The 13,895-nt window shown below is 38.2% G+C and overlaps 1 protein-coding gene across 1 annotated transcript; it reads right to left on the reverse strand.

Annotated features, from left to right (window-relative positions):
• Positions 1 to 1,484: 1,484 nt before the first annotated feature.
• On the reverse strand, positions 1,485 to 12,780 carry Bet1 (Bet1 golgi vesicular membrane trafficking protein). The gene is made up of 4 exons (XM_052720654.1): positions 12,608 to 12,780; positions 8,178 to 8,302; positions 4,325 to 4,381; positions 1,485 to 2,667 (listed from the first exon to the last, which is right to left on the reverse strand). Exons 1-4 carry the CDS (start codon positions 12,624 to 12,626, stop codon positions 2,512 to 2,514), a joined length of 357 nt encoding a protein of 118 aa, XP_052576614.1. The 5' UTR covers positions 12,627 to 12,780; the 3' UTR covers positions 1,485 to 2,511.
• Positions 12,781 to 13,895: the final 1,115 nt, after the last annotated feature.

Genomic DNA, 13,895 nt, shown 5'->3' on the forward strand with positions numbered 1-13,895 from the left:
TCTACATCAAAATATTGCAGGTCAGATTTAACTAATTCTCAGCTCAAACAATATTCAAGAATATGTATAATAATTTAAATGGCGTGAATAACATACGTAGCTCACTCCTTCCTACTCATAGATGCCTATTATATCCATAAGTTGTAGTTTCTATTATTTGCAAATGTTTGTTATACTTCTAAGGAACAACATCTAGTGAATTAAAAGTGACTAAATTTTAGGAAAAACTTGGACATTTGGGATTCTTAAGTTGCTTTCTAAATTGTTTTACCACGCAAAATAGAGATATCTGCTGTCCTACACATAATCCAAACACCTGTTAGTTGCAGGCAATTCAAATAAAGAATATAATGTGAACAGTTTATCAAGCCAATGATTACAGTCAACTTCTCTAAAATGTCATACATCACTTAGAGAATTAGCAATGAGTTTATAAACTACTGTAAAGGAATAGGACTTTTTCATATTTTACATTTTCCGCAAAATGATCACAAGAATGCTTCTTCCTAAAGGTTTCCAAACAAAAGGAAATAGAATATTGGCCAAAGATTCTGAGTGGAGCAGTGGGGGTGAGTACTTCCAGGAGTTCCTTGCCTGCAGGCATCTCAGCACACCGTGATAGAGGAGTGATGGGTAATGTCAGGCTGAGTTCTCCACAAAAATAAAAATGTGAGATTGATGGATGCTGTAGGAGAATCGCTTCTACCTCATCCAATGGGACTCTTGGTGTTTCCATCTGGCAAGTCCCAACAACAACTTAAATTACTGATGGTGACTTCTAAGTCTTAAGCTCTAATGTCATACAATTGGCAGAGGACAGTTAAAAATGTCTTGAAACATTAGTCACACTCTGAATGCCTAATGGAAATACCTGCTTAGAGGTTGTATCATCATCTCAAGATCTGAAACCAAACTACTGTCTGATTTTGAAAATAATGAACAGTAGCTATTGAATATGGACGTTAATAACACTTACTGTCTGGTGAATCAGAAGCATTCCTCTACACTGTGCTATGGATATCTCACAGGCCTGTAAAAATGTAAAATGAAGAAATGGAGGCTACAATCGTCACACAAGTGAAGAATGTGTGTGTGTTGACTGGAACGCAGACATCTAAATCCCACTAATTAGCATTTTTTCCCTACATCTCAGCCCTGTCTCTTCAGGTCATTTAACTGCACTCAGATTTAGTGTTTGTGACCTGGAAAAGATAGGCTCAAATGACACACCACAAAAAAGTTCTTGAACTTGTAGGAAATTATAAATAAGCAAAAAGAATTGAAAATGCATTCCAGCCCAAAGGAGTAGACTCATGATAAAAAGAGAAAGAATCAAAAGATGTTGAAGTTGCAGTCAAAATTTGTCTCACCTCTTCTGCTTTAATACAAATGTTCATTTGGATTCATTTTGTTCAAAATCTGAGCTTTTGGGATATTTCTTAGATTCTGTGTCACGAATATAAGACATTTAGAGAAGCCACAAATATATTTTCATAAAAGTTTATTTGTGAACCTAGAAATAGGCAAATTTCTACAGCAGGATCAATACAGAATGTTTTACAATATTTGAATAGTACTTATTTTGTACTAATCCGCCTCGTGTTGTGATTTCTATAAGCAGACAGACTGGAGGAGAACAATGATCTGAACTTGGGGCTCACTGCCTGCACATTCTCAGTCCCTGTGTTGAGCACACAGGAGAACAGAGGCCACTGAGTTTCCTGAACACTTCATTTCTACACAGAGTTTAGCAATCACTGAGCTTCACATTATTCTGACACAAACAATCATCAAATGGCCCACCAAAGCAGCTAGACATCAGAAAACTTTTCTAAAGCAGATCAATGGAATTCATCATTAATATAAAACAATACCTATGTTGATGTACACGTGTAGTAGGCGCCCATAGAAATATGTCAATAGCTTTACTCAAGGAAGTCTGTATACAAAGAATTCACATGAACAAATGTATTAAGAAAATTGTAGGGAAAAGAAACTTGGTACCTAGATGGAAACAAGTGAGGGAAAGCGCATCATCCCAACGATGACATCAAGCAAAAGAAAGGGAACATTCTATCACCATCCAAAAAGCACCACAGAAGCTGATGTCAGGTTCTCTAGCATTCAATTGCTCTCCCACTTCTACCACCATCAAAAAGCACCACAGAAGCTGATGTCAGGTTCTCTAGCATTCGATTGCTCTCCCACTTGCTTCAGAGAGTTACACTTATGTAACAACAGGGTATGATACTGGAATTTAATCTGACTGGAAAAACATTAGTACAGCCACACTGACTTCAGGCTAACTCAATACCCCTGAAAACAGAGGTCAAAATGAGTGAATAAGGAACAGTAGTCAAAAAACATTATATGGTATAGCATGATTTCTGAAAGAGGAAAGCGCCAGTAATCCTCAATGAAAAAGGCCATCAGGAATGTTGGGATGCGGGCTATCAAAGTGGTACCCCAAGACATTAACTGAAACAGATTCCAAGCCCACACTAACTTGCATCACCTCAGTTTAATAATCCAATAAATGACAAAAAAGACAAACAATGAAAACAGCATCATATAGCATAGCAATTTTGTTTGGCTTCCTCTGGACAAAATCTTCAGTCTTCCCATGGTTTTACCTAGAAATCCAGTTGTAGAATCAAATTGCGAATCCTATGAGAGAATAGGAAAAACATAATAAATTCTAATATTCTACACATGTTCATTCAAGCAATTTACACATGGTTATTAGTACGTATTTTAAAAGATAATTTGTATGTTTAATCAATTCAAGTATCTATTTATTAGCTTGGGAAATCAGTCTGATTACTCCATGCAAAATAAAGCAGTTTTCTTAGTGGCTCTTTCATTATCCAATAAGCATTTCTTTCGGTTCCTGAGCGTAATTAAAAAAGCTCAAACGATTTAGGTCTTTCTTATTTCAATTATATGGATAAAAAGCCATTAACAATACAGGCAAGTCATTTGTGTGCTATCCAGCATGTCTTTGGTCTTTGTCCACTTTCTGTTGAGGCACTATTTTCCCAAGGTCAAATGTGGGAGTGTTTAGATACGAGGACTTCAGCTAAAATTTCATATGGTTAGCACAGAAAATGGTAGAGCCTTTTGTTTAGACAGATGACTTTGAAATACAGAGAAATTTACTAAAAGTTAAGAGAATATAAATGTTGATGGAGCAATAAGTAGAGAGGATTTAAATCCATATAAGAAAAATGCCAAATTAAAATAGAGCCCGGGAAGCCTTAGAGATAAGCAGCCTAGGCACAGGTTACAAACAACGCACTTGCATTCAAATCTCAATATCCTGAGATGAGAAGGCACCAGCATAATGAGGCTCTGCATAGCTTAGTCTCCACATAGCTCATGCACTTGAAACCCTTGCTTCCTCATAGGAGTCACTGCATCAGAACCACTTGGGATGCTTTTCACAAAATATACATGCCTGGGCTCCTCTCCATGTGATTCTGAATGAGCTTATTAAAAGAAAGAAACAGGAATATCCATTTTCAAAGACCACTGCTTTCAATGCCATATTTGCTTTTAGACAGTTGTTTTGAATGCATGTGAAGAAACAAAGGAGGGTCTAGAGAAGCTGTGTATCCAAAGGTAGCATTAGTGATTGGAAGGCTGCTCTGAGAAGAAAAGGTACGTGCTCTCGAGCTTGTTTAGACTAGAAACAAAGGGACCTTGTCTACTCAAATCTGAGGGATTTGTTCAGCAGTAATCCTTAAGAAATAAAGCTGAAGGAGTAGGCGTCTGTTAAGTGAAAAGCATTTAGTTGGTTGGAGATAAAGTGCTTTTTGATTTTTTTACTAGTGGTCTACCCATTACGATTTCTAAGACCACTCAAAATAGCCATTAGCCTTCAGTCTTTAACAGTGCTTTATTCCCAGGATTAAAATACATTGGCTTCCATCTTCACTTTTTATTTACATCTTGACAAGAACAATGTAAAAATACATTCGCTAGAAATTATAAACTAATTAGCTAAAAATGGAGTGGAATCCATCAGGACTTACAATGTCAGGGTCTGTTTTAACTGGATAAAAAGAAAGAAAGGATGGGGGGCGTGCCGAGAGCAGTAAAGAGGAGGAGCCAGGAGAGCTGAATAGACTCAAAACACATCACAGGAAATTCTTGAAGAATGGATTAAAACATTATTTTTAAAAGTATTAGAGAATAGATAAATTTTATCTTTATAAAGTTGTTAACAAAAAATGTTTTAAAAATGTAATTCCTTATAAATAGTCAACAGACTAAATTTGAAAACAGTAGATAAAATTTCTTAGTAAAAATCATAATGACTTACCATTTCAGCTAATAGTTTGTTTTGATTTTTAACTTCATGGCCTATTTCAATGGAAAGCTATGAAGAAAGCATATACATTACTACTTACACGAAGGCATTCTAGATTGATAAAGTAAAAGCAACAATGCAATACTACGCATATTTAATTTCTCAGATGAAATTATGTTCTAGAAATATATACTTTCTCCTGACACTTTGTCCAGTGAAATTATTAGAAAATAAACTTAAAAATTTCCCCTTCCAGTGGTGGCGCATGCCTTTAATCCCAGCACTTGGGAGGCAGAGGCAGGCGGATTTCTGTGAGTTCGAGGCCAGCCTGGTCTACAGAGTGAGATCCAGGACAGGCACCAAAACTACACAGAGAAACCTAGTCTCAAAAATACAAAAAAAACCCAACAACAACAACAAAACCCAAACAAACAAAAACAAGTTTTCCCTTCCAGCAATGACCATATTCTCCCTTCTCTTCCTATTATTTAATTTCTGTGTTAACATTCTCCTCCTGGCTCCCTTATTCTAGCATTCTTTATTCCATGTTTTTGTTTTTTCAGCCATATAAAAATATCCGCCTGTATATTCCTTTCTTATATTTTAGCAAATACAAGTACTCACATGACCAGTTCAAATACAGACATACACATTTAGTATTCTCCTGACAAAATATGGCATTTATTTGAATATAAGTCTAGATTCATTATTTTAAAGACTTTGGCTTTAATATAATAATAAATTGGAAAACCCATAAAGTTAGTGTTATCTATAACCTAAAATTATATAAAAAGAATTTGAGTGTGTAGAACAACAGTATAGGTAATTACAGCTACTACGCAAAATTATACCTCATCCCTTACACAACAAATTCACCAGAGGTTTCCCTATTTTGTAACAGCCAGAACCTGGAAACAACCTAGATGCCCCTCAACCGAAGAATGGATTAAGAAAATGTGGTACATATACACAATGGAGGACTACTCAGCAGTGAAAAACAATGACACCATGAAATTTGCAAACAAATGGATGGAACTAGAAAATATTATCCTGAATGAGGTAACCCAGACTCAGAAAGACAAACATGGTATGTACTTAGTCATAAGAGGATACTCGATGTTAAACAAAGGATAATCAGACTACAACCCACAGCTCCAGAGAAGCTAGCTAACAATGAGGACCCAAAGAGGAACGTATGGCATGCCCTAGGAAGGGGAAACAGATGAGACCTCCTGAGTAAACTGGGGGTGGGGTGAGGCAATAAAGGGTAGGGGATGGGGGGTGAGAACATAAGGGAACGGGATGGTCCAGATGGAACAGGGATAGAGTGGGAGAGCAATGAAAGAAATACCATGATAGAGGGATACATGATGGGGATAGGGAGAAACCAGGTGCTAGGGAAGTTCCCAGGAATCCCCAAGGATGACCCCAGCTTAGACTACTAGCAATAGTGGAGAGGGTGCCTGAACTGGCTTATCCCTTCTAAGGAACTTAAGTACAATTAATTACTGAAGGTCTTTGTGAACAATTGTAAATGCTCTTCTCAACTTAATCTGTGTGAAAACCATAGATAATACAGATATGGGATTACACTAAAGTTATGGAGATCAGATATGATCTTTTCCTCCAAATTCATCCAGTCAGAGATAACAAAGCATGTAGCCTGACTCAACCAACTACTTTAGTATGACATTCACGCCAAAGAAGGCAATCTCCCATCTTCAAACACGGAGCTCAATAATCAACACCAGAGGGTTGTTTGTTTGTTTAAGACATTCAACTCTATGTCCTTCCCAATGTTATGTTTCTTAACATTATACATTATTAGGTCCATAGATTAAACCATGTTAATTAATATGACTTTGGAAACAATACACATATATCAAAACTCTATTCTAAGTACAAGCTGAATACAATTTAATTTTCCAATGACTGAAATTAAACACCAATTACATGTGACAATGTGAGCTTCTATTGAATGCTTCACAAATGTACAGTATGTTTATTGCAATAGAAAATCAATGACACATACTTTTAAAATAACTTTATATAATTCCTTTAACAAAAACTTACTCAGTATTGCTAAGAAGGAATTATACTGCATGTCACAAATGATCTTAGGCTTACAGGGAATGAGTTAATACTGGGTGTAGTACTGAGATAAAGCACGGGCAGAGGCAGATGCAGCAATGGGACCTTTTCATGAAGAAGACAACTTCAAAGGAAGGAAGATGATGACATTGCTAAAGGCCCAGTTTGATTTTTAAAATATTCAATAGGGCAACAGCAGTATGCAAAGAACAAGAGAACTCTCATTGGTCTGGTAGCAAATCCATATGCATTCGGATGTGTTGAAGAGAAGCTCTGAAAGGCTGGGGCCATTCTCTGAAGAACATATAGCACCATCAGTCTACAGAGTATGAACTTAACCTATTAAGTAACAGGGGAATCCAAAGACTTCTGAGAGGGCAGGATGTGCTTTAACAAAATTCCACCAATGGCTGTGACAACATCATGTAGACCAGGGGCAGCTGAGACAAGTTAAGAGATTCTCCCAGGGGTCTATGCATAAAAATCAGGGCCATGTGAGAGAAACACGAGAAAGCCCACAACTCAAAGACGGAAGTGAGAAAGATCTGTGTATTATATTTAAGCCACTAGCAGCAAAGGCTGGAAGAGCTAGTTCAGTGGCTCTCCTGATACTCTGTCCAGTGAAATATTGGACAATAAATTTTTATTTCTTTTGGGGGGGATTTTTTAAATTTTTTTTATTAAGAGATTTTCTATTCGTTTTACATATCAACCATGGATTCCCCTGTCCTCCCTCCTCCCACCCCCCAGCCTTTCCCCCCAACCTACCTCCCATTTCTACCTCCTCCAAGGCAAGGTCTTCCATGGGGAGTCAGCAGAGTCTGGTAGATTCAGTTGAGGCGGGTCGGGTCCCCTCCTCCCTGCACCAAGGCTGAGCAAAGTGTCTCAGCACAGGCCCTAGGTTCCAAAAAGCCGGCTCATGCACTAAGGACAGGTCCTGGTCCCACTGCCTGGGGGCCCCCTAAACAGTTCAAGCTAAACAACTGTCTCACTTATCCAGAGGTCCAGTACCATGGGGGCTCCTCAGCTATTGGTTTACAGTTCATGTGCTTCCACTAGTTTGGCTAGTTGTCTCAGTGCTTTTTCCAATCATGGTCTCGATATCTCTTGCTCACATAATCCCTCCTCTCTCTCGTCAATTGAACTCCTGGAGCTCCACCTTCCAACAGTGACATTCTCCTCTTCTCTTCCTTATAATATTCAACCTACTTGTTAACATTCTCTAGTTCTGTTATTCTGGCATACTTGATTTTCTCTTTTATTCATAGAAATTAAATGTTTTCTTCTGTGTATTCCTTAGATTTTACAATGTACAAGTATTCATATGAACAAGTCAAATACACACATACACATTTAATAGTTTACTAACAAAATATGGCATTTCTTTGATTATAAGTCTAGACTGATTACTTTAAATATTTTTTCTTTACTATAATAACAAACTGGAAAGAAATTACAAGTTAGCATTATCTATAACCTACAATTATATAGAAAGCCTGACTGGCTCTGTTTGAACTACTGCGTTAATGTACAGTACATTTTAGATCTTTCTAGGTACACAAACCCAGATACAGTTAAGGTTTGGGAAAAGAAATTAAACAAAAGTACCCTATTTTTTCACTTGCCACATCTTCTAACTCACTTAATGGATAGCCTGAACTTCCGGTGCACTTTGACCTCATTGTACAACAGTTCTAAAATGAGTTCCTCACTAAGATGAGAGCAAGTTCAAATCTACACGTTAAAATGTGGACAGCGTTCGTTCTGGACTTACAGATTTTATAGCAGTCACTTTGCTTCTCAGACTTTCAGTGAGTCTGTCGTTCTCTTCTTCACAGGCATTATATCCACTACTGGCATAGCCATAGTTCCCATAGCTGCCAGGAGGTGCTCCTTCACCTACAAGGATCAGAGGCACATGTGTAGAACTGCAAAACCAGAAGCCATTTCCCAAGCTTAGTAGTTAAAACCAACTGGAAAAGATCCCTGGAGGGCATTGCAGACCACACACATCTATAATAGTCACACTACAAATCAACTTTTAAAAATCAGAACCAGGGATTACAACAATTCTTTTCATACCCTCTTTTAAGCAAAGTATGCATTTTCTTCAATACACATTTATTGATCACTTATTGATTGCTTAACAGACACTAAAACAGGCATTGCTATACAAGGATATTTGGAAGACATTTCTTGCACACTAGAAATACATGTTTTAATAAAGGACATAAACATAGAACCATCTAATTCCCCGTCAGAGAAGCTTGACTGTAAGAGGAAAGGGGGGGAGATAACGTGGAGGAAGGGGTTCTCATGGCAGAAGGATGTTTTTTCACTAGCAACCTTCTCTTCTAAGAAGCAAGTGGTGAAAAGCCAAGGAACGAAGGGAAGTGGAGGCCATAAGTGAAAGCTGAGGAAAGGGATGGATGCAATGGCGGGTAGAGGTCATTAGTTGAGATTTCTGAAGAATTTCACTCATTTTTCAACAAATAATCGAGAAGCTACCATTTTTCTGCCATTTTTACAGAATTTGCACTCTAGAAGATGGTTTGGAAAGTACAGTACCCATTACTCTGTCTGCTACAGTACTTGACAGTCACCCACCAGGAAAACAAGAGGTAGAGTGAGCATTAGGCAGCAAGTACATACATAAATGTGTTGGGACTGAGGGTATTAGTTCACTAAGTTTTCATAAACTGATACCATAATTTTCTTGGTAAAGGAAGAAAGTGGGTTACACAGTAAAGAAGAGGGATGTCTAGAATTAAAGGAAGTCATGAAGAACAGTGGCCAAAGTCAGTCAGTATCTCTAGGAGAATAAACTGACCATGGTGGTGCCAGTATACTGGATTAGCCTGACTTCCCAGATAGGAGACCTCTCAACAGAAGGGCTCCTTGGTCTCAGTCAGCCGCTGAGAAGCTATACTGTTGGGTGGACCTAGCACTGGAAGTTTTGATATTGGGACTGCAGAAGAACAAAGCCTCCAAACTTTAGCATGCTTTGATAAGAGTGCAGAACGTATTAAAGGGACTAGGTTGTCTTGTCCATGGTTGGAAGCAGCTTCTTTAGGGACCCAAGGAGGAAGAAAAGGACAGCCTTAAAGCTATAGGCTACCACAGGCTCAGACAGCAAATGGAGTAGCAACGGTAGTAAGAACGGTAAGAGTAACAGCTGAGAGAGTGGGTAGCGTAAGTCTGCCAGCTGAAGGGCGGTTAATGTGTAAATAAGAAACTCTTTCAAAGCTCAGCACAAATCCAATTTTATTGAAGTAGCAAAACTCTTGAATCCTTACAGCTTTGACTGTATAACACCAACACTGACCTCTTGATTGAACTATAAGAGTATAAACCAAATTTATTCGTTAATCATTCTATATTTCCATAAACACACACACACCAACACCACCACCACCACCACCACCACCACTACCACCGCTACAGTACTTCAAGTGAATACTTAGAAATTAACTGATGAAAGAATACAATTTTAATTTACTGTTAAGCAACTTTGTCAAAAGCAGAATGTCTTGTGCTTCTATATCCTCCTGTGCCTAATGAGCACTTTCTATGCATCAGACACCTACATTTCTCCTTGTACCACAAAAGCCACCACTGCCACCGCCACCATCACCACAACAAAATGTTGAATATTCCAAGGCATGCTATTCCTGAAGTTCTCGATACATGGTTCAAACAGATTAAAAGGTGTTGAACTGGGCATAATTATTTCTCCCTACTCACCAACTAAAATCATCACTTACAATATTCTGTGCAAACTTGAACAAGATCCAAGATGTTTAACTTGCTTTATGTGACTAAGGATCTGGGGATGACATATCGCCAAATAGGTAATTTTGGAATGTCTAAAGTTAATCACTGGATAACTTCATCAAGGATTTCATTCAAAATTGATGGTTATTTTATTTATTTTGTTTTGACTCTCTGGGCAATCATAAGTTTAATTTTAAGAGTTCTTCCACTTTGTTCTTTTAAGTAAAATTCTCACTTTTCATTCAGAAATTGTTAATGTAGTTCCAAATTAATCTTTCTTCAAACCATCCTCTACCCTGATGTAGAAAAACACAACAAACAAAACTAATAAAAAATACACGAGTTCCTATTCCAAGCTTAGCCCCATTTTTTTCTGTGAGAATTACTACTATGAAGAGCTGTAGAAAAACAAGTGCTGAAGGTCATCTTCGGTCTATGTCATTTCTGAAAAACTCTACTTCCTTGAAGCATGTTCTACCAATAATCAGGCCAATTCATTTAACAACTCATTTGTGGTGTCGTAGATTTCACCTATGAATGGCTATCAAATTCACTATTATTTCGAATTTAAAATTTCAGGTAAACACACATTGATACTTTAAAAAAGTCGCCATAACTTTACACCAATGTAAATGACAAGCGTAGTTAATAGTTACCCTCTTCTCAACTGCACAGGTACTTTAAGAGGAATTAGGAGGGGACTCTAGTGATTCTTATGGAATTGAAAATCTAATTTAATATTCTTCTGAGTAATTCCAACACACAGTCAGAGCTGAGAACCTATTGTCAAGTCCCTGCTCTGAATGTAATACAAACAATACAGCACAAACAACGTCCCAAAGGGCCAGTGGCCTACTGAGGAAATGTAAAATCCTTGGACAGACAAGATCTTCAGAATGCCTCAGGGTCTTAGCTTCAAGACGACTTAGTCACCATGATCTCTTGTACACATCATTTATGTCCCTCTTCCTGAATCTTTGTCATCTTCCCATCTAGAACCCACTTCTCCCAACCCCTCATGTCAACAGCATCCTTCAAGTTCCTCTGGCTCCAGAACGTACACAATGACTCATTTAGTATTAAATCTCCTTGGCATTCACTATTTATTGAACCTAGCTGGTGTTGGGATGAAAAGTTACCATCTTGCATCATAATTTGTCTTCTGCTTCAGAAGCAATCTGTCTTCTGCTCCTCAGTTACACTGGAAGCTTTGGGAAGCACACGCTGGGTCACAAATGATCACGCACATAAAATTTATGTTGTAATAAAGTTTGTTGTCATTAATGATGAAAAGAATGTAGGCATATAAGACTAATCTTGTTTGAAATTAGTTCTTTAGGTTATTTGACATGGACTACTTTCTTCCAATGATTGCAAGCATTCAAAAAACTAAATTTATAAATTGCTTCACATGCAACTTACTGATAACTGTAAGTCTGTATTACTGGCACCTTTCACTGCCATTATTTTCCTATGGTTTTAAATTACCCACTCTCTATTCCTATAACCAACCTTATTAAAAATACCACCATCTCTCTGCAATGTCATGAGTATTGCATTCTTATTCATACAATCAAAATTCATACCTAGCAGGGAGTTCTAGATTACAAAAGAGGCTTCATTTGTTTTTCTGTGTCTGATTTAAAGTGTTTGTTCATTCACTGGCTTTAAACACCTAAATCTTTCTTTAATTTTTTTTTAATTTTTTCAACTTATGACAGAATAGTAACATCCTTTTCAACGTTCCATTCATTTTTTCCAAGCACTCTGCCCTTCCTTCATAAAAACAAAACATATTAATAGAGAACTTCTGAACCAGAAAGTGCTATTCTAATTATCTTGTTAGTACTTCTCCTGGTCCATAAAGGCAAGAACAAGTGTTAAGTCATCAAAAGCTTATCACCATCTATTGCCTTAACAGCAGAAATGTCCCAGGAAAATCTCCTTTGACCCAGACCTTTCACAGCTGCCACTTTAACAATAATGACGCATACATTTACCTTTGTAACTCGCTGTAATCAAACTAATACATCATTACTAGCGGGTTTAGAGTTTACTAGCCACTCTCCAAATGTCACTTCTAAGAAAAGTAAGATCCAGAAGGAGTAAAGAAAGGGAACCAGAGCAAGGCTTGGGAAACAAGGCTACTTCCCAAACTAGCACCTAAAGAAAAATCTAGACTACCAATAAATACTTCATCACTCTGTGCAACCTAACATATAAACTTTCCTCTAAATTAAACTTAAGGAAACTGCTCGGATCTGGGACAAATGATGCACTTCCACTTGGTACCTCCTTCAAAGAACCCCAACAGTTCGCTTTCCAATCCTAGTCACTGACAGAAGGCCGGTAGAGTTTCCTCCCACGCCCCTCCTCCCTGCTCGACAGGTCCCAAGGTCCCCAAACTTCGAACCTCAGTCCTGTTCTTACCCAGGCCTGCACGCCTCATCCTGCCAGGAGAGGGAAAGGCGGGCGAGGAGGAGTGGGTAGGAAAGGGCCACGGTCACCGGACCTCGACTTCAGTCCCAGGGCCCCTCAGAACACCAACTTTTTGCCTCTGAGCGCCACGACATCAGTGGAGTCTAAACACCGCGCCGGTTTATGTCGTCACCCGGACACTTATACGCGCCCTGCAATGAGGTTTAATTGAATTCTGGGAAATGTAGTTCTCTGTCAGGTCTGGGCTCTTGGCGAGGGGGCGTGGTGGGAACCTGGTCTAGAGAGGGGCGGAGCTTCCGGAAGTGGTTGCTCTGGCGGCTGGGGTTGCAGTCTGAGGTGTCTGGGTGTTTACTTCTTCCTGATCCTCCAGTATGGTACTTTCTTAAGTTAGGGCAAAAGTTAACCCAGGATATTTACTCCTTCTCGTCCAGAAGGATGGTTGATTCATCTTTCCTGATTCACCCAAAATCAACTGAAGAAAAGTAAGGGAAAACTTTGTTGAAGAGTCTCTCTCATCTTACTGCCTGAGGCTCTCATCAAGATAGAAAGATTAATCGATTCGTTCCTGATAGTTCAGTAAACCCATCTCCTTGCAGTGGGACTCTTGGTAGTGGAGTCTGTCATTCCTTGTTAATGCCTTTGTTCCAAGTCTGGAAAAAACTGTGACATTTAGCTCTTAAACACTCTGTCTTAGATCTTTAAAACTTAACACACAGATACCTAATTCTTGTTTTCATGGAGCAAGGAGTCAATTTAAGGATTTAAAAGCTTGTTGGGAGGAGTGGGAATGCAGTGGTTCATTTTATATCAAAGGATCATTATGAGATTACAAAGAAATAATGGTTTTGAAAACTGATAAATAGTTGTTCTCAATCTGTGTTGAGATGTTTTACAGTTGTATTGCTACTGGATGACAGTGATATCGTATTTATAATGGGAGCTTTCTGAAAGTGTGATCTTTGAAAAGTGGTGTTTCCCATTATAAACACTGACAATATAAATCAATTCTCAAGCGAAATGTTGACTATAATCATAGCTTAAGTCTGCCTTAAGGCTGTCTGTAAAATACACCTCAAACAGTTTTCAATGTGATATATTAACTGGGGAAAATAAACTTAACTCAATAGCATTAAAACAGTTTCATAAAACTAAAGTAAGCTACTATTCTCTAAAATCAACACCATTAAGTGATGACTGAAATCAGGGGTAGTTATAACAAATAAGCACAGGAGATTCATTGAAATGACGGGCTTTCCTTTTCATGGACAAACTGTGATAG

The sequence above is a fragment of the Peromyscus californicus genome, unplaced genomic scaffold (assembly GCF_007827085.1).
Source record: "Peromyscus californicus insignis strain IS unplaced genomic scaffold, ASM782708v3 Scaffold_6__1_contigs__length_162567912, whole genome shotgun sequence".
NCBI classification, from domain to species: domain Eukaryota; kingdom Metazoa; phylum Chordata; class Mammalia; order Rodentia; family Cricetidae; genus Peromyscus; species Peromyscus californicus.

Excerpts from the sequence above, each read along its gene's own strand:
- Bet1 (XM_052720654.1), bottom strand. Across the intron at positions 4,382-8,177 it reads AAGTGACTGCTATAAAATCT|CTTTCCATTGAAATAGGCCA; the intron begins GTAAGTCCAGAA and ends CTTTCTTCATAG. Across the intron at positions 2,668-4,324 it reads ACAAACTATTAGCTGAAATG|GATTCGCAATTTGATTCTAC; the intron begins GTAAGTCATTAT and ends ATTCTCTCATAG.